The following is a 25,088-nucleotide window of genomic DNA, read 5'->3' on the forward strand; positions in this document are numbered from 1 at the left end:
ATCTTGAATATGGTTTCCGAGCACTTGTTGGCCAGGATGGGAACAAAGAGGGCACTGGGAGAAGTGTTTAATGTAGAGCATCTCAATCACAAGGCTGCCGTTCATCCACTGCCACTGTCGCATGGTCTCAGCAGCCATCTCTTTGACAATGGAAAGAAAAACAAACTCAGTATTTCACCTGGCTATGATTGACTATTATTCAAGTTATGATTGTAACATGATTGCAAATATAAATCTGATTAAAGTAGGAATTAAGACACAAAGTTACACACAACTGGTGAACCTGATTTAGAGCGAGACATTCATAAATGGTCCCTAAACATACTTGAGCACATGATGTAGCAGTTTCTCCACAAACACTATTCAAAACAAATCAGTAGAGAATTCTTGTATTGTGAAAACAACTTGGTGATTTCACTTCAAAATGTTCCATACAATGTCAAACCTGCTTTGATATAAACACAGCTCCCACACACACATACAGACACAACTATTTAGGATATTGTCCACAGTATTGTCTCGTCTTCCTAAAATGATCCCGTGTGATTAAAGATTGCAGTTCTTCTTTAGAATGTGAACAATCCCGAGCATCTTTTCATCGGAACGGTCCAAGTTGAGGGCCTTGATGGCGTAACCTAGAGCTCTCTTATACTCCTTGGCGGCGATGTGTTCTCTAAAGGAAGAAGTGAAAGAAGATTGTGAAGAAGTGTGGACGACACAGTAGCATTTTCAAATTCAAATCATAAGTACTTTAGGTGTGTCAATTTCATCAAAAAGATAACAGCTTATTTGAATATTGTATCCCAGTGGAAACACTGGGAAAACATGCTTACTTCATTTTAGTCTTGAGTTTGTTCATCTCCATAGCAACCTCATCATCAGATTCTTCTTCCTCCGTTTCTTCCTCACTTTCCTCTTCTCCACTCTCCTCGTATTCTGTCAATTCCTCCTCCTCTTCTCCCTCATGACCTGCAGCCTCCTCAATGGCATCTGCTTCATCAATGACGTCTCCTTCACCACCAGATGCAGTCTGCACAGACCCCTCATCACTTTCTGAATCTGAAAAGTGAAATGACGAAGCATATGACAGAGTTCTCAAACTCTTCAACAGAAACACAAACTACCTTTTCAAAAACTAATGACACGTATAAGACACCAAAATATAATCATTGGGGATTTTAGCACTACATCTCAACAACCAGAAGGAACACTTTGTCAAACAAGTTAATATGTTGCAGATTTATCACTAAATTACCAGCAGGTCCAGTGTTCCTAGAATTATCAGTCTCATCGTCGACAGATTCCTCCGTATCAATGCTCTCATCACCCTCGCTAACTGCAGAATCAGCCCGATGAGACACCCTCCTATCAACTCCTCTGGTTTCTGGGCCTTCCCTTCCTTGACCAGGCTGTTCTTCAGATGGAGAAACCATACAGGAATCTGACTGTCTCTTGCCTCCATCAAGGTCTATGGATTCTCGACCAACAGATACGTCTGCTCCTGGACTTTCATCCTCAGAATCAGATTCGATGATCCGTCTGCTGCTGGTTGGCTTGGAGACCGTCCTAACAGGAGAACCGTTATCTTCAGCAAGTTTCGAATCTGGCAGGAGATGGGGCCTACTTGTGTTAAGAGACTGGTTTAGGCCTCGTCCATCAATGCTTTCCGATAACAAAGATCTGCGGGAATGATTGGTGACGGGTGACGCCATATTCACATCCTCGTCATCCGAGGCAATGATGGCTCGCTTTTTCACAATAGGAGAGTCCATCTCCACGTCACTATCCGCTATCATTCTCACAGGAAATTCTGGTGAGTTCATCTCATCATCATGTAAAGCTAGTCTCTTTTTCTCAACAATTGGAGAGAACATTTGGACCTCATCTGCTTCTAATTTTGCTGCCATGATACGCGTCGGAGCCGGACTCTCCATCTGAATGTCAGCACCAATTCCAATCACCTTCACTGGAGATTTATAATCCTCATTCTCAGACTCCGAAGAAATCTGATTGTTTTTATTACGCGGTTTCGGCCGCCTAATCACAGGTAAATCATCCTCATCTGAATCTGCAATGGCGATGGGCATATCTGGCGAATCGCCAGGATTCAGGGAATCATCAGACGTCTGCTCAATCAAACTGTTTTCTGCTGATTCTGGGACCTCGATCACCTCAGTTTTCCAAGCAGACTTTATCATTGGAGAAGGGTGTTCAAGAATGGCATGAGCACCGTGAACTTCAGCAAAACCACCCTTTTCTTCTTTCAGTTGACGTCTGTTCCCATGATCGGGTTTTTCCTGAAGCAGAGGTATTTTGAAAACTGTGAAAATTCAACCAACAATTGTTTCATCAGTTGAATCCTACTCCACGCCAGACTCTGTGATGGAATAATGCACCCAATCCAGATGCAAAGATCAGCAGAGCAATACGGCGTCCTGGGACACCGCTTCAATTCATCCACCTTTAACATGCCAATGCCACATGAGACTGAACTGACGTTAACAAGGGGTTCCGCCTGCAACTCTTGGCAAATGACGGCATTGAGTGCCTCGGGAGAAAACACAAACACAAGAAATCAAGGTTTTATATCTTGAGACAAAAATACATCTTGACCCATTACCTCTAGAGTCAGCTCTTCCAAAGTGCGATTGATTTCATCATCGTCAATCACTGATGTATCCATATTGCCGAGGTCCACCAGATCCTCTTCCAGTGGGAGAGGTCTAGGGAGAGGCTGGGATGATGGCACCTCCCATTGTCGAGGAGCAGCTGGTCGTGACACTTTAGGTTCATCAGGGATCATCGGTCGCGAGAATCCATCAATCTGTGCTGCTTGATCTGCTTCCATGGACAATAGCTGTCGAGCTTTCTGCACCTGAAAAAAGTTGAAATTCTCAGGTATTGTCCAGAAGATTAGCGAATGTTTGGCTATAACTGAACGTTTCCTGATCTAAAATTATGACAAAGAAGATGTTTCCTCCATTTCATGGTGGATGCCCGATTGGTGTACGTACTCGTGACTCAATGTAGTTATTATGTCCCTCGTCCTCCTCTTCATGGACGTCGTCTGGCTCCTGAGAAAACATGAGGTCATGGTCACTGATGCCAAAGATATCTGAAAGTAACATTATTATAATTGAAAATAACATTGTGAGTTGAGGCTGAACTCCATGATAAAACCAATACTGTTGTCCTTTACAAATTGCAATTCTAACTTCTATATTTGATGATAATGGAGGCTTTTATAAGTGCTTTCCACTGATGTGGGTCTGCCCTGAAAAGCTTTCCAACAATGATCACTATCGTAAGCACCCACAGCAGCAGCCCAGAGTATCAATGAGCGATAGGAACAAGACATTGAGGATCCTCAAAGAGTTTGAGAACACTCTTCATACCTATTGAGTAGAGAAATGCCAAGTGGTCATCGAGCTTGGGGTCTGTCTTTCTGTTGTCACTGTGTAGGTCCTGGAGCTGAAGCTGAGTAGTGGAGTGGTGGGGGTCGTCCATGGTAAACAGCTCACGCAGCTGGCCCTTGGAGAAATACCTGAAACATGGCCAGATTTACAAGCATTTGCTGAATGAAAACAAATAGTGAATAAAGAAAAGCCTTTATCTGCTCTCTTAGGCCAAGTTTGCATGAAGTTCAACTTTGAGGTTAGCCTTCTCTTTACGACTTACTTACAAAACTGCGAGACCGTGTTTCTGAAAAAACCAAAATGTAAAGTGCATTTTGTTCTTTGACTTTTCGTTATTGAAGAATACTAGAACACCTTCAAGACATTACCTGTAAGGATTGGTAGAATTCCCTGTTGTCTGTTTGTTGATAGAATCTTTGAAGATCTGACGGCGATATATCTTCTCTTCAACAGTCCCGCACGTAATCAGACGATACACGACCACATTCTTGTCCTGGCCGATACGAAATACTCTGTCAACTGCCTGAGCGTCAGTGGAAGGATTCCAGCTTGGATCAACTAGAAGAATCGCGACAGAATGAAACATTAGAGTGTAAAGTCTCTGCCGCCATATGTGGTGGCAAAATGGATACTCAACACTTGGATTAGAGCATCTGTTTGAGTCTAGCCATCAGGTTTTTCTTGATTCTTGTGTTAGAATCAATGAGCAGTTTCTTTTTATAATATTTGGTGATGTCTTTTACACATCAATGCAAGAGCAGCTCACTTAGCAGCAAATACAGCCCAGGTAAACTAGTTCTTGCAAACGTTTGGAGACAGCGAATTGGCAGGTGACATACACATGAAGAAGCAACACACCAAAGGATTTGTTCAAAGCACTGATCACAGGGTGAGAAAGATTGTAGGAGGAAACAGGAGAAGCCAACTTACAGATGATTACTCTGTCGGCCCCAGTCAGAGTCAGGCCAACTCCACCAACCTGAGTTGTCAGCAGGAAGACGTTGTACGACGAATCGCGCTGGAATTTCTGCACCAGTTCCTCCCGCTCGGATGTGAACTTGACCGTACCATCCAGACGCATGATCTTGTGACCCTGAAAATAGGTGAGCGTGGAAATGCCTGTAGCTGCGCTAGGGGTAATATAACATAACTTCTTTTCCCACATTTCTAGCTTGAATGTTGAACACTATAACCAACAAAACAATGGGCCTTCAATGGCCTTAATGAGCTATTTACCTCTTCTTGTAGCACCCTCTGTATAATATCCAGCATCTTCAGTGACTGCGAGAATATCAAGCACCGATGTCCCTCCATACGCAGCTGCCGCAACAACTTCACTATGAACCCAAGCTTGCCGCATTCCTCGAGCAACACGCTTACTGGTATTGCTTTCACCTGATTGGCTGCACACTCTCTGCTTCTCTCATCATCACTATCGTACTCATTCATCGAGCTCGAGGCAAGCCCCAACTGTTTACATGCCAATGTCGTCATCAGCCGAGGATGGTCGCAAATCTTCTTGAGCACAGTCAGTGCCACCAGTGGTGACTTGGTGGTCATGAGGAGCTCTTTGACACTGTCGAGTTCGAGGAAGTCTGAATAGATCTTGATCTGAGTGGCAGTTAGGAAGAGCCAGACGACCAGGTCGTTTTTTCTGCTCAGTGTTGGCATCCTGAAATGAGTTGAATATGGTACTGACACAGGCTGGTATAAACAGAATGAGTTAATGAATAGCTTAATGAGTAGAAACAAAAGTGGAATGCCTCAACAGAAAGGACATTAGTACAGAATAGGACCAACGGTTTATTTTCTGGCTTACACTGCATTGGGCGAGCCGGTTCCATCAGGGCGGGCGTTCTCTTTATTCTCCCTGTTGACCTGAGCTTTGGTTCGCTGCAGAAAGTACGGCCCGATGATCGACTTGAGACTCTCAGCCATCTGTTGACCAAGGCGTTTCTCTCCCATGGTGGCATCTCTCTCTCGTGACTGAAAATAAGTCAGAACATACCTCAAACTTCCGCCTACGGAAATTTACAACATAAAGACAACACAAAAACAGAACTGGTTTTAACCTGATCCCACAGAAACTGGTACAGGATATTCCCAAATGATTGTAGGTTTCCTCCTACATTACAGTGACTTGTTTTGGCCACAGATCATCCATCAACATGGAGTCAATCTAGTCCAACAAGGTTGCCATTTTGTGATTGTACCTATTTTTGATCCGGCACTTTATTCGAAAGAAAGAAAACAGATAAGAAAGAAATCGAAGATTACAAACTGATGTTACCCTTGTTATAGGATTCTCGTACTCCATCTTGAATGTTTTCTGGGTGCCCAACAATCGACCATGATGGACAAAATCATACAGCGCCCACAGTTCCTGCAATCAAAACAAAACCTCCTCAAGATCTAAAACCAACATCACGTATTCATTCCTTATAGCTCTTATTGTGGAGCACAGCTACATCTACATGAACATTGAATCAAGCAGAACATCACCCTTTCATGTAAAATACCAGCAGCGATTTGATCAATATGAACACTCCAACAGTCGCAACTTCTCACCCGCAGATTGTTTTGAATCGGTGTACCGCTGAGAATGATTCTGTTCCTCGCCGGGATGGCGTGCACACCCTTGGAGGTCTTTGTTGGGTTCTTGATCTTGTGTCCCTCGTCTAAGATCACGTAATCCTGAAATCAACAACAAAATCTGAAACTAAGGCTGAATTCAAAAGTCAAATTTCAATTTTAACATTGCTAAAGAGTGCACTTTCAGATTCACCCAACAAGCCACAGTGAATGCTCAACGTTGTTGAAGACCACAGCCTGAGGATTTAAGACAAAAAGATTACTTGGATCAATTCTCACCCAAACAAACTCTCGTTCATCCTTCTCTTTGAGTTGCTCCCACGACGAAATGACCATTCCGTATGACGTGAGTAGTACTCCGCCTCGTCGCTGCGTCCGGTAGAGAACTCTCTCACGCTCTTTCTTGGAGGTACCGTGAAAGGAATTCACAGTGATGCCTGGGGCCCTGAAGAATTGAACCAATGAAGTTTTACCAAGACAGACTTGAAGGAGTTTTGTAAGAAATGTGACTTCTCAAGACTCATGACAAATCTTACACTACTCAACAGAGCAGACAGCAGGAGTGCCAAATGAAAATATTCCTGAGCTTGTCAAAATGGCATCTTAAACTGCTTCTAATAGTGAAGATTTCCCAAACCTTTGGTGGTTTGGTTATTGATAGTCAATAAGCTTCACATCCCAGCATCGGTAATGGACTCATCTAATTTCATGCGCTCTAAAGAGGTTAACTGAATGGTTTTGCACTGTCCCACTGGTGATGACCAGGTATTTAGATCTAAATCAAGCCAACTTTACCATTTCTCAAACTCTCTCTCCCAGTTGGGGATGACGGATACCGGCATGACGATCAAGCATGAATTGATTTCTTGGTTATCATACATTCCGGACAGGAACGCTATCACCTGGATCGTCTTTCCCAACCTGACAATGAGACAGACAATGATTGTCATGACAGAGATCATTTGTGAATTTGAGAACTTTGTTGCCAGTGAAGAGAGTGAAACATTGAACTTGGCTGCCTTGATGCATTTTCCTTCGGTCCCATTGTAGTTTTGGCCTATTCTCTGGAATTATTAAAGTTTGCCCTTGACTGCCTTGCACTAGCGAATTCAATTCAATTCATTTCTCACTTTCTCTCACTCTTCCTTACCCCATATCATCACCAAGGATTCCACCTTTGCCTTTCTTGTACAAATTCCACAACCATAGGACACCCTCTTTCTGATGTTGGTAGAGCTTGGCGTATATCTCATGGTACAGGTAGAAACCATTACCCAACAGTTTCATGTTGTCCTCCTCTTCTTCTGCGTCGGATTCATTGTCTGCCAACCAGGCCTAAAATATGGGGACATACCATAAGGGGAAAGTTTAATCAGGATCAATTACATTTTTCATCATCGATTTTGTATTGGTTTGAGATCCCGACAGAAACTCTCAACAATTACAGCAGGATCAGTGTCTTCTTCAATTTCATGTTCTTCAACTGTCTACCAAATGAAAAAGTCATTAAAATGCTCAAAATATTTTGATTTAGAAAAGGCCAATTATTATGGTCACAAATTAATAATGCTTATCGATGATGTTTTATTACAATACCAACCTATTGGCGATTTCAATTATGATTTGTATTTGACTTACCTCCATTTTCGCTATCTTCTTTTTCAGTTTCCCTGTTGGGCACATTCCGTAAGCTTTTCTACTCATCTCCAAGGCAGCCTTGACATTACCATTGGCGGCACATTCCCGCGCCTTCTCTACAAAGCCCTTGAACAAGCGCTCATCCTTCTCTGACAAGGCAGCAACCTCTGTGAAACAAAAAGTCTAGTACTGATATTGTGAGTTTCTAGAGAGGGGCATCACTACCCCTAGTTGGCCACTTTACAGTCATGTCTTCGCACTCTTATCTGTTTATAATATCATAGGTTAAAAAATTTGGTGTTCACTGTTAGGCAAATTTGGTCTGTTTGCTCCATAGTATGAAGACTGATGTTAGATTTCAACAGTCGCCTGCTTCTTTCTCTATATGTAGCATACCCGAATTTAATCTCTGACGAGACTCTGCTAAAGGCTCCATTTTGATTTCTTGGTGTTCAGGCAATGCCTTGTTTCTTTGTTGTCCTCAAGGTAGTCCTGATCAGGGAGACTGGGAGGAAACCATGAAAGAGCTCTGAAAGTGAATGGATCATTAGAATTCATACAATAGTATACCGTTTGATAAGACCATGGTTATGAAGACAGGCTGCACCAATTATAACTTTGGGCCAAACTAAACTTAAGAGACCAGAATCTACCTCAAAGCTTTTATTGTTTTAACAGATATCATGTCTAAGGCATTTTTTTAAAAACCGCTTACAATGCCCGATCATGTCCCGAAGGCTATGCCCTGCCCCCCATCATTATCATGGGGGGGGGGGGGGGGGGGGGGGGTGAGGATGTTGGGATGAGCTGTGACTGTACACCAACACACTACACTAGGCCTCATACATCCTTTCAAACTCAATATTTTTTACAGCAGATACTTTCAAAAATTCACCCCTGAATGCGTTCAAAATATGTTTACTTTGTCGGCTATACACTAAAGAATAAGTACAACACAATGTATCTACTAATTATCGAAGACTTTAGCAGAAATCTGTCATCAATATTGATGATGACAAGTAACTTGCTTCAAAATTCGCTCTCAATTTTTCTAACCTCGTACCCTTGTCGGAGCCTTATTATTATTCCCTCTACCCTTGTGTACAATCTCATGTACATTTGTACAGAAGTGATGACCACCTAGGAACTGGGAAAAGTGTCATGGCTGCGCCCATCAACAAAAATTCTATTGCGTGAGAATCTTCTAAAAAGTGGTCATCATGCAAAGCGCATCAAGAAACTTTGTGGGAAGGTCTCGCAAGCTTACCTCCACTATTCTGGCAAAGATATATCCTCTGGTAAGCTTTTGTCGGTCTTAAGTTGGTCCCTTATGTATGCTGTCAAAGTTTACTGTACTGTACTGTATTGTTATGTACACACTAGATGCACATGATGTTGTTTCGACTTATGTCACCAAAGGCAAGGTCATTTTGTGTGTCTGACAGAGAAGGGAGATGGAGGGTCGTTTTTTAATGGGTATGGCATATCAATTATCATTTAGGGGAACATAACCCAAAAAGCAGTCTTCTTTTAAACTCTCCTTTGTTAATGTTATCATTGACATTGTAGCCTAGAAATCTGTTCAATTCATGTCTCGTGACGTTCGTCGTTGTGTTTGATATCCAGGCCTTTCATTTTTCAGACATCCTGTTCAATAAGGAGAACGTTACTTACTTTCCGTCCAACAGCACATTCCAGCAACACAGAATTAAACTGTGTCCATAGTCGTAGATGGTTGTCGGAGGGGACGAGTGAGACGCCAAAACCTAATAAAGAAGTCAAAGACGGAAGAGGGAAAGGGGTTAGTCTTCATTCTCAATATTACCCACAGATAAAACGATTTCGACCGAAGCCGACCACACTATATGATGTCACGGGGACAATGCAATAATTCCAAAATTGGTCTTGTTGCCAATGTTGGCACGAGATTAAAACTTTCAGATACATGCAAGTGTATGATTTGGTTGTTTCCTCAAGTTTCGTTTTGAATTTCAATATTTGTAACCTCTGTTCTTGGAACTGGAAAGTAGATGTCCCTAGTCTTGCCATTCCAGTGCTACCTATGACAGCTGAAACATCATTGTAACAAGGTACAAGGTATCTTGATTTTCGAATTGCCATTTTCAGCCAATCTCATGGAAAACTTTAGCTGTTACATTTGGAGTGGGAGGTGCACTTCTTGGGGGAATGCTCTATGTGAAGAAGGAAAAAGAACTAGGTAGGTCACAATCACCAGGTCGGCAGTTGTTGAGCACAGTTTTCAGGACAAGGAGATCTCAAAGTGAGGTCTTACCATGTTTATATGAAGAAATAGATATGGTTTGTTAAAACTGGATGTAGGATGGTGTGAAAATATCAACTAAAAATCTTTGGAACATCATAGGCACTACTTCAGGCATTTGTCACATTTGTATCTGATTGAAGCTCTTTGTTCTTTTGTAGCTTAAAACCTCTACAAGTCCTCTTCTTCATTTTCAGCCATAGCTAGAGAAAGGGCGAGATCTCTCGGTAAGGCATCATTAGGAGGACCCTGGGAGTTAGTCGACCATAATGGCAAGACAAGAACAGACAAGGACTTCCTTGGCCAGTGGGTGTTGCTATATTTCGGATTCACACATTGCCCCGATATATGCCCTGATGAGATTGAGAAAATGGTCGAGGTGGTTGATAAAATGGGTAGGTGTACTTTCAGATTGCTTGTGATGAACATCTCCATGTGGAATGTTGACCTACCTGTTGTTTCAGAGTCCTGGTTTTACCTGTTGTTTCAGAGTCCTGGTTTTATCTGCTACAATTTTGGATAGAAGAACTGAACAGAGGCTGAAAATCATCATTCACTCTTTCTACAATTCTGATGTTTCTTATTTCCAGAGACAAAGAAGGTTCTTCCAAATTTGACGCCGATTTTCATAACAGTTGATCCGTACAGAGACAATGTGGAGGCGGTGAGAGAGTATGTAAAAGGTGAGTTGTGTCCTTGGGCAGAGCACTTGAAACAACTTGTACTCGCCGGTCAGCACTGCATGGAGGAATGTGGTCAAAGATCAATTTGGGAGACAATGAGTGGATGAGAGAAAACATTGAGGAGCCAACAAGCCTGCATCGTTTTGTCTGCTCAAAGTACATGTATCACAAAGTCTCTTTCAAACAATGTATTCATTCCTCATGAACTTGCTTCTTCTGATAATTATCAATTGCTTGTTATTTGCAGAATTCTCGCCTAAGTTACTTGGCTTCACTGGTAGTATGGACCAAGTTCAGCAGGCTACACGAGCGTATCGAGTGTACTTCAGTCAAGGACCGAAAGATGAGGATGAGGATTATATTGTAAGTTCAAGATACCAATCTGGTATTCAAGGTGTCCATTTACTGTGCTGGCTTGGTTGCAAGCAAAGGGGCTAGTGGCATGAAACTGATTAAGCCCTTCATCCTTTCTACTACCTTGAGTAAAAGTTTCCACAGTGTAAATATCCAAAACAGAATTTGATGAGTTAGTGAGTATTTACATTTCACTTCAATTAATGCCATATTGGTAACAATTCATCAAAAAAACTTAGATTTTCTCCTTAATTTGCAGGTCGATCACACCATTATCATGTACCTGTTGAACCCTGATGGCGACTTTGTGGATTACTATGGACAAAACAAAACTGCTGAGGACATTGTTTCTGGTATAGGTGTTCATATGCAAAAATACATCATGCTTCACAAATGACATCCTAATTATGATACATATTGAGGTTGGAGTTGAGTGACTGCAAGGAAATTACTAGCTTGATAGACAATACTGGATGAATTGTAAAGTGACTTAGGAGACACCAGAGGAATTCTGCACTGTCAGTGAGAGTTGTCCTTGTATCACAAAAAGACTTGCACAGGCCTGTGACGAGGCAAGAAGACATAGCATCCATTGTTTATAGTGTTTACCTCAGGATGGGTGAATACTGATAAGCCAGGTTAAGAAACAGCAACTCGGAAGTGATTAATTAACAAATAATCATGTACCACAGACAAAATCACTGCATAAACATGTTACATGTATTACACCTGATGTACTTTTTTATCTCGGAAATAAATTATCTGCGAAAACTTTGTCTTTTCTTCCTTACTGTAATGCAAAAGAGGAGTCATCTAAGTTAGAAACAGACACCTTCTCCCTGCTGAAGTTTTAGTCATCCACAGACAAATAACCAGAGGCGGCACCCAGCCAACTGCCGGCCCAATATTGAGGAAGTCCTGAATCGAAAATAAGTCGCAAAGTTCCAAAATAGGAAACTATGTCTCTTGCCCGCCTCAATTTTGGCACCACCTCCGCACACGTTATGCAGATACCTTTTTCTGATGGGAGCGACAAGCGGTTTTGATGGAATATATATTTTTGGAGAATTTTTTCGGTGCGACGACCACAACGAATTGCTAAGGTCTCGTTAGGGAGTTTTTCCCAAATGTACGCGATGATGACGTGCCCCATTAACAGGGCGTAACATCTATTTTAAAATGCGTTTCCAAAGTGAATGCATGAGGAAAACCCATTTGTGTTGTATATCACTGGAAACGCCCGATTCCCCTGATTCTGCAGGATGTTAAATCACACGCACACGTTATGCAGATACCTTTTTCTGATGGGAGCGACAAGCGGTTTTGATGGAATATATATTTTTGGAGAATTTTTTTCGGTGCGACGACCACAACGAATTGCTAATTGGCTGTTCTTCATGCCATTGTAAATTTTTAGTCTCGTCCCAGTATTTGGTACATATTTTACCAGCGATTCACTCCATAAAGTGATAATTTTTCTCTTCCAGATTTGACTTATTTATGTTTCTTGTGATTATCTTACAAAGATTTACAATTGTCACATGGTGTATTTTGCGTTTTATTGTACTTTTGAGAGAAAACCACAGCGCAAAGCTTATCCTGGAAGCGAGACTGAAAATTATTTCACTCGTTGAAGTTTTCTCAAAAGGGTCACAGGAAAAAAACAGTGAGGACTTTCGAATTATTTGTCGAATAAAAACCTCGCAGATATTTTTGACAGTTTGCCGCATTACTTGACATTGGCAGATAACATAGATAAAGACGATTCGGTATATAGGGGCTCGTGAAAAAGGTAAACTGGGCTACATATCCTTACATTTTGACGGACTTTTATGAACCCAATTCTAATCATAGGCCCTAGGCAGTGAGTGATGTCTTGACATGACATCACATTGTCATTGACATTCTCTGGAAAACCTGAAAACAAAGCCAAAGAAAGAACTACCCTCTCAAGGCTACCCTCTCAAGACGTCCAATGTGGAAGTTAAACGCTTCCCCTGGAGTGGAGATCTTTTCCTCCGTATTACTATAGTATTAGACATTTTAGGGACTGACGGATTGAAGGAGTGACAAGAGGTTAGCCAAAAGGTTCGCCTTTAAAAAAGTTTTTGTATTCTTTTGGTCAAATTCACTTTGTACATGGTTTTTCATGGTGATTATATTATTCAATTGAAAATGAGAAAATGTAGCCTGTATTCTTGATGAGGTGTGTTTCACTGTTTGTCATGTCAGTCTGACTGACTTCAATCAAGGAGACGTTCTGTCACGTCAGCACTGGAATTCAGTTGTTAGAACGTCAAAAACTCAATAAGTGAATGGGATTATAATGATAACGATGGTGTTCTTGTGTCATGAATGTCATATCAATACCTTCAGATAAAAGAGAACCCTTCGTTCATAATGTCATTTTTAAATGAATATGTGGGCCAATGCTTTTGAGGGCTAAGGAATTCCAGAAATATTTGGCCTAGACCACCACAATAGCCTAGGAATTTTGGTCTGATCCCTTTTAATCACCCCTTTTATGACGACTGTTGTGACGAAAATGCATGTTCATTTCCCACACATAGGAAATGTTGAAATTAGGTCAACTCATTCATGTTTTGTGAGGCCTACTTGACTTGAGTCAGTATATTTGTGTGATCGGTGGAGGTGTGACAGCTCAAAACATCTTATTTCCGCTGGATAAACATTTGATTCTGGATTAGTTTGGACTTCACTTGAGGTAATACGTGTCTCAGCAAAAACAAACCAGAGGCTGCTTTGGGTTGAGATTCTCTCTGATTGTGCTCCAAATTGTGTTTGCCACTGTTTATCAAATCATCATCACTATTCATTTTGGATTGATCCCTTATTCTGAGGTAAGATTTTGTTCCATGGATATTTGTTCTTTGGTTTGTTTCTATTTTCACCTGGATTTTGATTGTCTCAGGACTTAGGCATGTTTTCTATCTGTTGGTTTGATAATTGATACCAAACTTGAGGAGAATGGTTATCTCACCAAGGTAAGCACTGTGAGGGTGGAAGGAGGACAGGGGTAAGGTGGACCCTACTGTATTTTCAACTCGTCCCCTGACACATCATTCAGGTCACCCTGCTCAGGTCATCCCCAAACAGGTCATCCCCGAACATACGAGGTGACTGGGTTGAGCACTGTCATTGATTCATGGGCTTGGGGTCGATTCATACATTAGCTGTCAGTTCTTGGTTTCACTTGAATAGACCGGATGTTCTATATGTAATTAGAGTGAATAACCAAGCCATTCATAAATGCTGTACACTCATTGAACTAATGTATATCACAGCCATTTAGACCTTGAGTGATGCTTTGGTTTATTGAAGGTCCCATTGATTGTCTCCTTGAGTCCTGTGGCAGTCAGTCCCATGTCATATTTGGCTTCTCTTCAATGGCTTGGCCCGCGTCCAAAGCAATGACCCTGGTCCCTCCCAGGCCTGCCTTCTCGGCTTTGTCCACCAAAATCGAACCTATTATTGTTGAGGAATTGCCAGTTTTTTCCATTTTGAGGCAAAATGACTTTCGTTATGATTTGCCAGTGTAGGGCTGGTGTGGGCCTATAGATTATCTTGGTGGTGTCCCATTACAAAAAGTATTGAATTTACCAACAGAATATTACAAAAGGTTGCTTTCTCTATGTTAACGAGGCCTGTGGGAAAATCAATGTTGTTTCATGTTCAAGTGTCCGCAATTCGTATTAAAATTCCAGGGGTTGTCTTCAATTGTTCTTTCTCACTAACTTTATTCATTTATTCAGCCTTCCTTGCTTGTTATTTTGTGCTTATCTTGGCTGTCCGGTTTTGGTTGGCTGGCTATCATTGGCTTCAAATCAAACAGCCTCAAGTCTAATTGTGTTGAATTATGCATCTGCTAAATATTTCTAGCATTTTGAACCTGTTGTTCTCCTAATTGGGTCACTACAATAACATACAAACATGTAGTGTACTTAAGTCTTGACTGAAGTTAATCATTTCAGTCATCAGTTTGTAAATTTCTAGGTGTAGCGAAGAGGCTTGCCCAAGATCACAGGCACAGGATATGATAAGAACTACAGCGCTCCACTCCTTCACTAGTTCTCTCATGTTCTCACTTTCAGGTCTACTAGACAATAACATCTCTTGAATTCATCCATTTAAAGACAAGACTTCTTCAGAATCTCTTCCCTCGACTCCTCCTTCCCTCGACTCCTCCTACTCAGAATGGCGATGTCTCCCCCATGCTAACGTGCCTGCCATGTCTGCAAAGTCTCGATCAAAACACACACAACAGAAAACACGTGGTAAGCGGCTGGAAGAGATGGCACGCAAGAAAGTCGAACGTCAGGTAAGTGTTGCATGATGGGTATTCAGAAAGCAGAGCTCAGGCAGACAGAAGAAGGTGGTTTTATGAAAGCAATTGTAACCTTTCAAGTTTAGGTTCGGGGACAGGGCTCTCAATTACTCTAAATATATACCCTGTGTCTGCTCGAAGTAGGGGGCAACCAAATTAGGGTTCAAAATAACCAAAAAACAACCACTTTTTTTCAGGCCTTATATTCTGTTGTCAAATAACCTTGACTTGACCTTTCAAATATGTGTTGCAGGTCCGCCATGCCTACCAACAAGAGAAAATGATGCAGTCCTATTTGGCCGATGATGAAAATTATGGGAATTTCACGTCGCAGCTCGGCAAGATGGGACTACAGCTCAGGGATATTCCTGGTGACGGGTGAGTAGTAGGAATGCATGAGTTGCCTTGCTCGGCAGAGGGCTTCACGTATAATGTCACTTCCTCAGAGAAGGGCTCCATTTCTTGACAAGGGATGACAAAAGAAAATACCCTCGGGGTCACTAACACACATTGAGGGGAGGACACTCTCCAATGAGGTTCTGTAAGATGGAGTGACATTAGCCCATATATTTTCACCCTACAACTCAACCATGAATGCTTATGACCTTCTCAAATCATGCACCTTCCTTTCAGGAATTGTCTATTCCGTGCCCTTGGTGACCAGCTTGAAGGTCACTGTCGTAACCACTACAAACATCGGCTCGATACGTGTCAGTTTATGGTCGAACATCGCAAAGACTTCGAACCGTTTGTAGAAGATGATGTGCCTTTTGAACGATACAGTAAGTTTGACCTTGGTGACTGTAGTTCAGTGGAACTGGGGGTGTCATCAAAGGTTTAGATTGGATGCCATTGTCAGTTCAACCCTTGTTTCATTCTCAGCTTATTTGTAGGTTTTAATACTCAACATGTCGGTATCCACGTGTTTGTTCAGCCTGAGAAGTTTGCTGTTGCCTGAAGGGCTCATGTCTAGTTTCATTTTCAGTTATTCAGTTGAAGAAACCCGCTACGTACGGAGGTAACGATTCCATTGTTGCTTTTGCCCGTCTCCACGGCGTCAATGTTGTGATACACCAAATGAACTCCCCGCCTTGGATGGTGAGTAATATATCTTACCTGTGACAGCTGAACTCGATAGAGTAACCTTTACCTTACTACATTAGCTGCGGCTTCATGATGACCAAGTGTACCTCTGCTGAAATCAATAACAAGAACAGGGAATCTGAGGAGGACTCACACTGGATAGCTACATGTATACGAAAGCTGCATTTATTCCTTATATTGTACATGGATTCCATTTGATTAATCTTTTCATCTGTTTCAGATTCAGGGCAATGATAACACCAAATCGCGCCAACTCCATATCTCCTACCACAATGGCGACCATTACTCCAGCGTGAGAAAAACTGGCGACAATACAGAGTCACCGGCATTTATCAAGTTAAAGGTAATAATAGGAGACATGCATTCTAATGGAAACCCCAGGGGTGATACGATGATACAAAGTGGCATCTAAATCTCACTGCCAGAGATGGATATCCGTCCGATTCAGATTCAGAATGGTGATTACAATATCGTTGCCGAACATGTCAAAGTTTTGTCACAGACCTGACCTCCTTGTGATAAAGTAGAGGGTATAAAGCGTTGTGACTGAGTGTGGTCTGTCCCACAGCAGTACACTGTATAGAGAGCTTACTCTGATCTCTCCCTTTCCAGTCCCCAATCTCATCAGCGGCCGACACGCCGAATGGCACCACAACATTTGAAGAAACTGTGATGAATTCCTATGTTGAAGATGAAGAAGCCCACGTGGCACGTGTTGTAAAAAGTGCCGATGATGTCGAGGACCATATCATGAAAATGACGGGTTGCTCAGTAAGTGCTATATACAGTAGAACCTCTCTATTAAGGACACCCTCCGGACTGGCAAGTGCCATCCTTAAGAGAGAGGTGTCCTGATTAGAGAGGTCAAATTGAATTGAAACAGCTAGTTTTGGTCCAAAACAAGTGTCCTTAATAGGGAGGTGTCTGCTAAGGAGGTTCGACTGTAACTTAAATATCCAAATGATATAAATCATATAGAACTGAAACTATCAGAAAAAACTGATTGAGTGATGTCAAATGAATGGTCTTGTCTTTGAGTCAAGAATAAAGGGCCTGTGGGGTCCATTCTGCCTGAACAGGAGGACCGTAATAATCTCTACGAGTTGTGTTTATAGAGTTCAATATCTTTCCTCTTTAGGATCGGCTGATGGTCCGTGATACTTTACAAGATAATTTCTACAACGTGGATTCCTCCGTCGATGCCATTTTAGCAATCATGTCTGTGTCGAATGGGACGCAACAAGGTCAGTGGAAAAAAAGAACTTCTTCCTGTTAAAAACCCCTTTGCATTTGAGAACGATCATGGCAAATTGGCGAGTATTGGTGTCGGCCCTAAAAAATCAGGTGGACATTATCAGAATGGAATACCAGATAGTCCTGTGAGACGACCTTTAGCTCACTCCAGGCGGTGTCGTGATCGAACATAGTCAAATAAGGTGTGATTATTTGAACTTTCCCCTAGCTGCAGTCGCAGGCTTTACATAAGAACAAGTGCAGATGCTGAGGAAGAAGGACGATCTGGATTAGTTTGATTTTTAATATTTTCAAAATTTTTAATTCAACTTTCTTCCAGACGACACCTCATCTTTAGGATCTCACCAAACGTACGATAGCGGTATTTGGTCGGAAAACGGCACGGCGACAAGGATATTTGGTGGCGATATTACCAACGGTGATTCGTGTGAACAAGCATCTTTAAGTTCTGGCTACGATTCAATAAACAGTCAGGGAGGAACAGGCGCGAGACCAAAAACGAAACCTCAGGTAAAATCTTGTCTTTGTGTGGAATATGAAGCCTTCCAACAGGCCACATTATGGATGCAGTCTGACAGTAGTACTCGAGTTGTGGGGTGTCATGATCATGATTCATGTCATCATCTCCTCATCATCTCTCCCTCCATTTTCAGGCACATATGGGCAGCAGACAAACACGTGTTGTGAAAAAACAACAAAAGAAACAACGCGCTACGGAAAGACATCGGCAAAAAGTTTCCGGTCCTGGAGGCCAGGTTGTGAATAACTGTGACAGTTCAGACCCAGAAGAGACAGTTGTGAATGGAATGGGAACACTGAAAATATAGGGTGATGTCATCATGTCACAACAGGTCTTAGGTTGTTAATGTAGAAGTGGTTTTTACTTTGTCTTGATACTATTTTTGGATTTATGAAATTAGGGAGTTCAGACAGGTTGTGACTTTGTCTTTAAGGTAATATTTGGATACGCGAGATATTGTCAAGAATGGTAATAACGAGGTCTGACAGGTTGTGACTTTGTCTCCGAGACTGCTTTGCAGCAATACTGGGCTGCCTGTGGTAATGATCTCGGAATATCCAAATTGAATTTTCGTTCAATCTCAAAGTAAACTCCACTGACCCATCTGAAGATTGTAAAATAGGCTAACTTTAAAAAACAGTTGGAATTTGTAATATAATGTAAATAGGACAATGATGAAAGGCAAATAAACTTAACTTATTTCGTACTTGTGTCTTTGGGTGAGACAGCATTGCCTGTTGCTTAGAATGACCCTCCACCGACAGCAGACAATACTGCTTGGGACTCGGAACAACACTGCCCGTGTGTGGGTGACAGCACTAGTGGCTGGAGACACTACTTGGGACTTGGACAAGGTTGCTAATGGGGCCTGTTTTCCCCACCATCACCACCACAATCTTGCCAACATGGCGAAGAGACGGTCACATTCTGACTGAATTGATTAACCTGGCTGCTCTACCATCATGGTGACACAGTGAGAGAGATCAGCCAGTCATAACCAGATTGAAAATCTGGCTGCTTTACCGTGTCTCCAACAGTCGGAGAGTTGAGACGGGCACAAACTGACCGATCTGGGCTCCACTGTGTCATCGTCTTCTCATTAAGGTGAGAGAGATGTGACAGCCATAACTAGACCAAAAAGGGCCCAGCTGGCTCTGCCTCCGTCTTGCTAACACGGTAAGAGTGAGACAGCCATAAGAAACCAATCGGCCCTGGCTCCTTCTCCGTCTTGCCGACACATGTACGAGGTATTCTACTGTCTAATCTGGATGTTTGCTCTCTCATCGTACTGCACCATGTTTCTACATGGATCGCCTTTGTCTCTATTGGATGTGCTCTCAAGGGTGCACAGTTATTTCTTCAGGGTCTGATAGGTCTTCCCTGGATGTGCCATCCCACGACGGAGTCTGTCATGTTCGGTTACAGGGTGTAACATGTCTCTACAAGATTGATGTGTCATGTAATCTGTACCTTGTCTCGACTAGATGTGACATGATCCAGGTTGTCTTTTCTCCAGGATTCTAGCTTCACCTGAGGAGAGCAGGAGATCAAAGTCACCCTTAATAACATAAGGACTAGTCTTTTAAGGCACTGTTATACCAGGTCTGGTCAATTTAAGGGTCGACCAAAGGCACCACCATTTTGCTAGAATGTGAAATCATGAAGCGATTAGAACCAATTCAAAATGAAGTGAATGTTAGTTCAAGGATGCGAGGCTGTTCTCTAGAAAACAAAGAACTGACTCCCACCCTAGAAATTCTAGCCAAAATGGTGGTCCCTATGGTCAACTTAAACGAAAGTCTTTCCTCCCCAGCTACTCCATAGCATGTCCCTTCTCTAATGGATGTTCCTTTAAGCTACCTGGCTGTGCGCCTTGTCCCAGTCCCGGCAAATGTGGAAAATATTGACGTTCTTTACTTCTTCGTACATTTTGTACACGTTGTAGTGAGTTTATTAAGGAGAGTTTCATTCGACGCGAACACCACTGATATGATAGCTAACAAAATTAATTCGACAAGTTTACTCGCCAAAGTTGTCAGTGTTGATTGGGGTCCAAGTTAGACTAGAAGAAGCTATCATCGATGAAGTAGATAGGGCCACTCATAGTACTTTAAAGGAAAGAGATAGCTGCCTGGAGTTTGTCGGCATCCTCTCAGTCTCTTGCTCAGTCTCATAGTGACTGATAGACTAGTAGGCCTACTTTAAAGGAAAGAGATCCCGGGGGTGATGCTTATGAAGCAGGGTGAGAATGTGTGCATTTCTCTGTACCAGAGGGAATATGGTGGAAGTATCTCGCCTTATCGGAGAAACTTAAAGATTTTCAGAAAGTTAGTTTTGCAGGTGAGTCTGTAACAACTGAAATGATAACAATAAAATGAATAACATGATGGCTACAATAGAAAGACCTAGTCCAGTGATATATACCTGATGGTTGTGATCTTTGGCAAGACACTTTACGTCTTTATACTTCAATTGCATATCCTGATGATTATTGATTCGTTGTAATTCGTTAATTCTATGTATTATTGTCATGTTTCAGAAAGATGCTAAGTTCAAGAAAATGTTTGAAAAGCACAGCGGTTATCCTATAACTTTTGAGAGGTACGATAGGCCACAATTTTAAATATTAGCTGACATTGCATTTTGAATTCAGAAATGGTGAATAAACGATGTCCCAAGTGGTCTTTTATCAGAATCAGGGGAGGAACTTCCCTTTGATGCATGCAAACACCCCTTGGCTTCAGGACTATAAGTATGTCATAATGCAATGCAAGTCTTTTAATTTTTTACACACTTTTTCAGAGATCGCCTGTACTTGAACCAGCACCGGATATGTTATGCCATGTAAGTGAGATTGATACCAACCTTTCAATTCATAACAATTGCTGTTTTGTGGTTGGAAACTGCTTGAGACTTGATCTTTCTCTTTCACAGACACGGCCATGGCGGCATTCCTCAGAAAATATACGAGTTGCCATCATGTCCTGTTTCACAGAAGATAGTGGAACCTTTAGTGATGGACCATGCATATCTAGTGAGTGGTATTTTGCTTAAAACTTCTTGTGTAAAGGATATAACTGTCATCTGTTTTGGTGACTTAACAGACCTGATTTGACAGATATTGCCTGAAAGCGTCACGTGCCCAGCAGATATTTAGTTGGTAAGTGTTCAAATGTTTGTTTCATTCGATATATCATCCTCAATAACACACAATTTTTAGAAGGCAACGGAGCAATATCATGCCCAACAGCATGGTTGGATACAGTGGTAAGAAATGCTTCCCATTGGAGCCCTTAGTAAACATGGAATTGAAGATATTGAATTGTAAATCGACCCTTCATTTCAGGATGAGTTACCCCTGCTCCATAATGGATACAAACCGTCCTTTCTCGCCCTGACTGCTCACAACTGGCTGATGCGGTATGATTTGGACACCGGTGAGGAGCTGCAGAGAGTCTATCTCTCAACCTTCTGTAAATTTAGGCGGATTCTTCCAGAAACTGAATGTGAACGGTTCACCCTCAAGTCAGTTCACCAGAAAAACAGCAGGGTAAACATGGTTAGATTCATCCCCAGGTCCTGTTAGTTGTTTTCTGTCCTTCGAATGAAAAATAAAACCGCTCTCTACCGGGCATTCCTGGTGCCTATGGTATCATGAGCAAATCATCTCATCAAGGTGAACAATAACTTGAGAGAAACTCCTCTTCTTTGCTGAAGAACAACTCTCATGATGTAGATTTTTAGTCTTGTGACCTTCGAGAACAAGAATCTCCTGTAAAGGTGAGTATTCCTTTTAATGTCTCTTTTCTTTGTGTTTCAGCTTGGTGCTTCATCACTGAATGTGCTGATGACAATAGCTCTGTTTACCATCTTCCCACTCGAGTTCACTGGAATGCTCGAGATAGAGAAAAAGGTACGCAGAAATATTAGCATCTTTGCTCTGTGACTCTTCTCAGTTTCTCAACCATCATGTCAGGGAGTCGCTGTGATAAAAATCACTTGTTATATTTGATTCTTTTTAGAGATTGGTAAAGTGTTATTGTATGAAAGTTTTGTTTTCTTTACAGATCTTTGGCAAAGATATAACCGACGTGATGTTGTCTCACAGTCTTCTACTCATCATGCACCAGCGTGGGAAGATAAGTATTCACTCATTGGAGGAGGTTCTAGCTAATGGTAAACTCTACACCGCCAAACTTGGCCAGTTTATCCCCGATCATGGCATCGTTGGCTCGGCTGGAGTTGGTCTCCCAATTAACATAAAGTTAAAAGGTATGCTAATTTCAGTATATCCTATCACAGTCTCTACACTGTGGCTGTATCGGTGTAACAGGATCCTCATTCAATCATTGAAGTAGTTTGCCAAACCTGCTCTAGACTAGAATGATGTGTGAGGTATTTTTGCAGAGTGCATGACATACATAAGGTCTCCTCTTCTGGTGTAAGCCATTTTGTGCCATAAACATTTGTCTTGTTGCAGAGGTACAAATTAGTTTGATGGCCTTGCCCTACCGTAATCAGATAAGTGGGTCAAGACTTGACGTAGTTTGCCCAAAAAACTATTTTGTTTTTGTTTTCTTGTCAACAGAATGTCCGGCAGTGCTATTTGAAGTGAAGTGTGCTGATCATAATCTTCAAATGGGTGGTAATCCTTGGCACTACATCATATCACCACATGGCCATAGTGGAGTGTTCAAGACATATGCTTTGAAAGATGATCAACTGGTAAGGACACATTGGATTCTGATACGTGATCACCAAAACTAAATGCACATCATCGTGGTCAGGGTGGCTTACGATTTCACTCTTTGTTATAGTTGTTATAACATAGCGTAGCAGCCATTTCTTATCTGATATTGCAAAATATTCACTGTAGCCAAATTGGTGATGATCCTTTCTTCAACAGGCAAAAAATGGTGTTTTGGAGTCGAGTATTTATTCTGTTGAGGCTGAGCGTGCCATATTCCATCCTGACGACTCTGGTAGGATCCTACACATAATTGCTCACGAAATAAAGTAAGTGCTCTTGTGAAAATTCCTGAATACGATTACAAGGAGAGAGGAAAGGACCCCTTCTGTCGTTCCTCCCTCTATTATAACGCAGACTCACCTGCCACATTCCCATCATACTCCCATCACAATGACTTCATTAGGCTGCCCTGTTGGAGAGGGTATGTGCCTGAGACAGGAATTGGTGGATCACCCACGTATCTCTTACTCGTGTTGAAGATTTGTCCATCTTGGCCTTTGTTAGGGGAGAAGGAACATCACCTCGGTGGCCATCAAATATTTCAAGCCAGTTGAAGATTTACATGACTCTGCTTTCAGAATCTACAGTATCAAAGAAGATGCTTTGGACGGATTCTATTCGATTAAAAACTGTTTCTCTATCTACGCCAGTGGTAGGGATGCATACACAGATACTACCGCAGAGCCAGAGACCGTTACAACATCGTCCGGACGCGTTGTCCGAAGGCAGATTTATCGTGCAGATGAAGTGGAGTGTGATTATGATGTAGGTACAGTTATAATTTTACTTGTTTTGTTTTCATCTCAAGTTGCCTGGATTTAGATGGGTTATGTTTTCTCAAGCTTGTCGTTCTGTTCCATTTCCAGAGCATCCAAGGGATTGACTATGAAAATGAGTTAGATATCCTTGCGGTGACAGCTGTCAATCAACATGGCGATGCATGCCAGGGCATGGTGCGTTTCCACGACAACGCTAATGGGGCGCTTCTCAAGGAAATAGTCTTAGATGAGCCGTGGAATCAGGTGAGTTGGTGGAACACAATATGCTGCCCTTTTATTTGAGGTTTCATGAAATTGTAGTCGTGCATCACGTGTTGGCCGTCAATCGTGTCATAAAGCAGGATCTTTGCCATCCATCGCGTCATGTAAAGCAGGATATCTCCCAATGTTGATCTGGAGTTGATAGTCCTCTCACCAATCTCTTTTCCTCTGCAGTTTCACGATCACGTGATTGGTGTGGACATGGACACAGTGGTGCACATAGTCAAGGGCCCAATGAAGAAGTTTAGCTGCTATATATATAAATTGGACAGATCTGGTGCTACGGAGAAGGTTGCTCCTCGGAAAAAGTCAAGGTCAAGGTCAAGTCGACCTGTTCCAAGATCAGGGAGATGACAGACGGTGTGCAAGAGACCTATCAAAGTGATCATATGCAGGCCGTCTGGTTGTGACTTTGTCCTCAAAAGACCAGATTTGGGATGAATGGAAGTTATAATGGAACGCCATGGTTACGTATGATTTGTAATGTTCATTTCATTAAAATATTTTCATGAGAAATGATTTTGTTGGTTATTTGAGATGCTGGCAAGATTGCACAGGAAACCAAGGGAGACTGTCAATGGTTGTGCTAACAGGCTCATCATACAAAGACGTATGAGGTACTGGTTGTGACTTTGTCTCCTAATGCTGACAATCTTCTGATGTCTCACGAGAGAGGTCACATCCAAGTCAGGCCCAACATATTTGACAATGGAGACAATTTTACATTACAGAGGCTGGTACTTGACGGCAATTCACTCGTCATGAACTAGATTAGGGGGCGCCGGCTTTCGGTGTCCGGTAACGTATTTCCCACAAAGATAGCCAACCTCGAGCCTAGGAATACCAGTGTACTCGGTATTGACAGTGCAGCCACTGTATGCACGACTCGCCTCCGGTAAATCAACGAGGTCCTGGACTCTCCGCTGCGCGGCGGATAGGGTCGAGGTGACAATTTCCATCAACCAATGAAATTTACAAATCCCAGCCGAACCAAGGAATTTGTGCACTTTGATAATTTAGAAATACATATAAATAATTTTTTTGGGGTTAGGGTGGAGATATAAGGCGACTACTGCAAGTATTTGTTTTTTATTTGATGATTTATTCCGAA

The 25,088-nt window shown here is 42.0% G+C and overlaps 4 protein-coding genes across 7 annotated transcripts; 3 read left to right on the forward strand and 1 right to left on the reverse strand.

Annotated features, from left to right (window-relative positions):
* Positions 1-188: 188 nt before the first annotated feature.
* Positions 189-8,181, reverse strand: LOC135496740 (DNA excision repair protein ERCC-6-like). The gene is made up of 17 exons (XM_064786217.1): positions 8,043-8,181; positions 7,647-7,813; positions 7,159-7,343; positions 6,804-6,929; positions 6,288-6,453; positions 5,985-6,110; positions 5,707-5,799; positions 5,236-5,402; positions 4,653-5,088; positions 4,347-4,509; positions 3,785-3,974; positions 3,396-3,544; positions 3,015-3,115; positions 2,621-2,875; positions 1,256-2,297; positions 834-1,059; positions 189-673 (listed from the first exon to the last, which is right to left on the reverse strand). Exons 1-17 carry the CDS (start codon positions 8,080-8,082, stop codon positions 547-549), a joined length of 3,759 nt encoding a protein of 1,252 aa, XP_064642287.1. The 5' UTR covers positions 8,083-8,181; the 3' UTR covers positions 189-546.
* Positions 8,182-8,801: 620 nt separating this feature from the next.
* On the forward strand, positions 8,802-11,729 carry LOC135496862 (protein SCO1 homolog, mitochondrial-like). Its single transcript, XM_064786421.1, has 7 exons — positions 8,802-8,944; positions 9,289-9,447; positions 9,774-9,864; positions 10,125-10,322; positions 10,518-10,610; positions 10,858-10,973; positions 11,224-11,729. Exons 1-7 carry the CDS (start codon positions 8,867-8,869, stop codon positions 11,359-11,361), a joined length of 873 nt encoding a protein of 290 aa, XP_064642491.1. The 5' UTR covers positions 8,802-8,866; the 3' UTR covers positions 11,362-11,729.
* Positions 11,730-12,579: 850 nt separating this feature from the next.
* On the forward strand, positions 12,580-18,893 carry LOC135496707 (OTU domain-containing protein 3-like). Of its 3 annotated transcripts, none has more exons than XM_064786177.1 (10): positions 12,580-12,756; positions 15,077-15,303; positions 15,563-15,687; positions 15,943-16,091; positions 16,295-16,407; positions 16,634-16,756; positions 17,026-17,184; positions 17,552-17,657; positions 17,987-18,177; positions 18,321-18,893. In XM_064786177.1, the coding sequence occupies exons 2-10, from the start codon at positions 15,214-15,216 to the stop codon at positions 18,492-18,494; spliced, it is 1,230 nt and encodes a 409-aa protein (XP_064642247.1). In that variant the 5' UTR covers positions 12,580-12,756; positions 15,077-15,213; the 3' UTR covers positions 18,495-18,893. The 3 variants fall into 3 exon arrangements, with proteins under 3 accessions (XP_064642247.1, XP_064642246.1, XP_064642248.1); XM_064786176.1 differs by lacking the exon at positions 12,580-12,756 and adding an exon at positions 13,604-13,825; XM_064786178.1 differs by lacking the exon at positions 12,580-12,756 and adding an exon at positions 13,618-13,689.
* Positions 18,894-20,153: 1,260 nt separating this feature from the next.
* LOC135496933 (DDB1- and CUL4-associated factor 17-like) lies at positions 20,154-24,464 on the forward strand. 2 transcript variants are annotated; one of them, XM_064786530.1, is made up of 12 exons: positions 20,154-20,527; positions 20,727-20,788; positions 20,990-21,031; positions 21,122-21,221; positions 21,534-21,737; positions 22,008-22,100; positions 22,255-22,459; positions 22,776-22,912; positions 23,094-23,203; positions 23,516-23,702; positions 23,780-23,959; positions 24,152-24,464. In XM_064786530.1, exons 1-12 carry the CDS (start codon positions 20,414-20,416, stop codon positions 24,329-24,331), a joined length of 1,614 nt encoding a protein of 537 aa, XP_064642600.1. In that variant the 5' UTR covers positions 20,154-20,413; the 3' UTR covers positions 24,332-24,464. The 2 variants fall into 2 exon arrangements, with proteins under 2 accessions (XP_064642600.1, XP_064642601.1); XM_064786531.1 differs by having other exon boundaries at positions 23,804-23,959.
* The last annotated feature ends 624 nt before the right edge of the window (positions 24,465-25,088 follow it).

Source organism: Lineus longissimus, chromosome 12, assembly GCF_910592395.1.
Source record: "Lineus longissimus chromosome 12, tnLinLong1.2, whole genome shotgun sequence".
NCBI classification, from domain to species: domain Eukaryota; kingdom Metazoa; phylum Nemertea; class Pilidiophora; order Heteronemertea; family Lineidae; genus Lineus; species Lineus longissimus.

Coding starts and splice junctions, on each gene's coding strand:
- LOC135496862 (XM_064786421.1), top strand. CDS start 8,867: ATGCAAAGCGCATCAAGAAACTTTGTGGGAAGGTCTCGCAAGCTTACC. Junction 9,865..10,124: donor GAAGAAGGAAAAAGAACTAG/GTAGGTCACAAT, acceptor CTTCATTTTCAG/CCATAGCTAGAGAAAGGGCG. Junction 10,974..11,223: donor ATGAGGATGAGGATTATATT/GTAAGTTCAAGA, acceptor CTTAATTTGCAG/GTCGATCACACCATTATCAT.
- LOC135496740 (XM_064786217.1), bottom strand. CDS start 8,082: ATGGAGCCTTTAGCAGAGTCTCGTCAGAGATTAAATTCGG. Junction 3,975..4,346: donor GGCCGACAGAGTAATCATCT/GTAAGTTGGCTT, acceptor CGATTCTTCTAG/TTGATCCAAGCTGGAATCCT. Junction 2,876..3,014: donor ATAACTACATTGAGTCACGA/GTACGTACACCA, acceptor AACTTTTTTCAG/GTGCAGAAAGCTCGACAGCT.
- LOC135496933 (XM_064786530.1), top strand. CDS start 20,414: ATGCTTATGAAGCAGGGTGAGAATGTGTGCATTTCTCTGTACCAGAGG. Junction 22,460..22,775: donor AATTAACATAAAGTTAAAAG/GTATGCTAATTT, acceptor TCTTGTCAACAG/AATGTCCGGCAGTGCTATTT. Junction 23,703..23,779: donor AAGTGGAGTGTGATTATGAT/GTAGGTACAGTT, acceptor TGTTTTCTCAAG/CTTGTCGTTCTGTTCCATTT.
- LOC135496707 (XM_064786177.1), top strand. CDS start 15,214: ATGTCTGCAAAGTCTCGATCAAAACACACACAACAGAAAACACGTGGT. Junction 17,185..17,551: donor TGAAAATGACGGGTTGCTCA/GTAAGTGCTATA, acceptor TTTCCTCTTTAG/GATCGGCTGATGGTCCGTGA. Junction 17,658..17,986: donor GTCGAATGGGACGCAACAAG/GTCAGTGGAAAA, acceptor ACTTTCTTCCAG/ACGACACCTCATCTTTAGGA.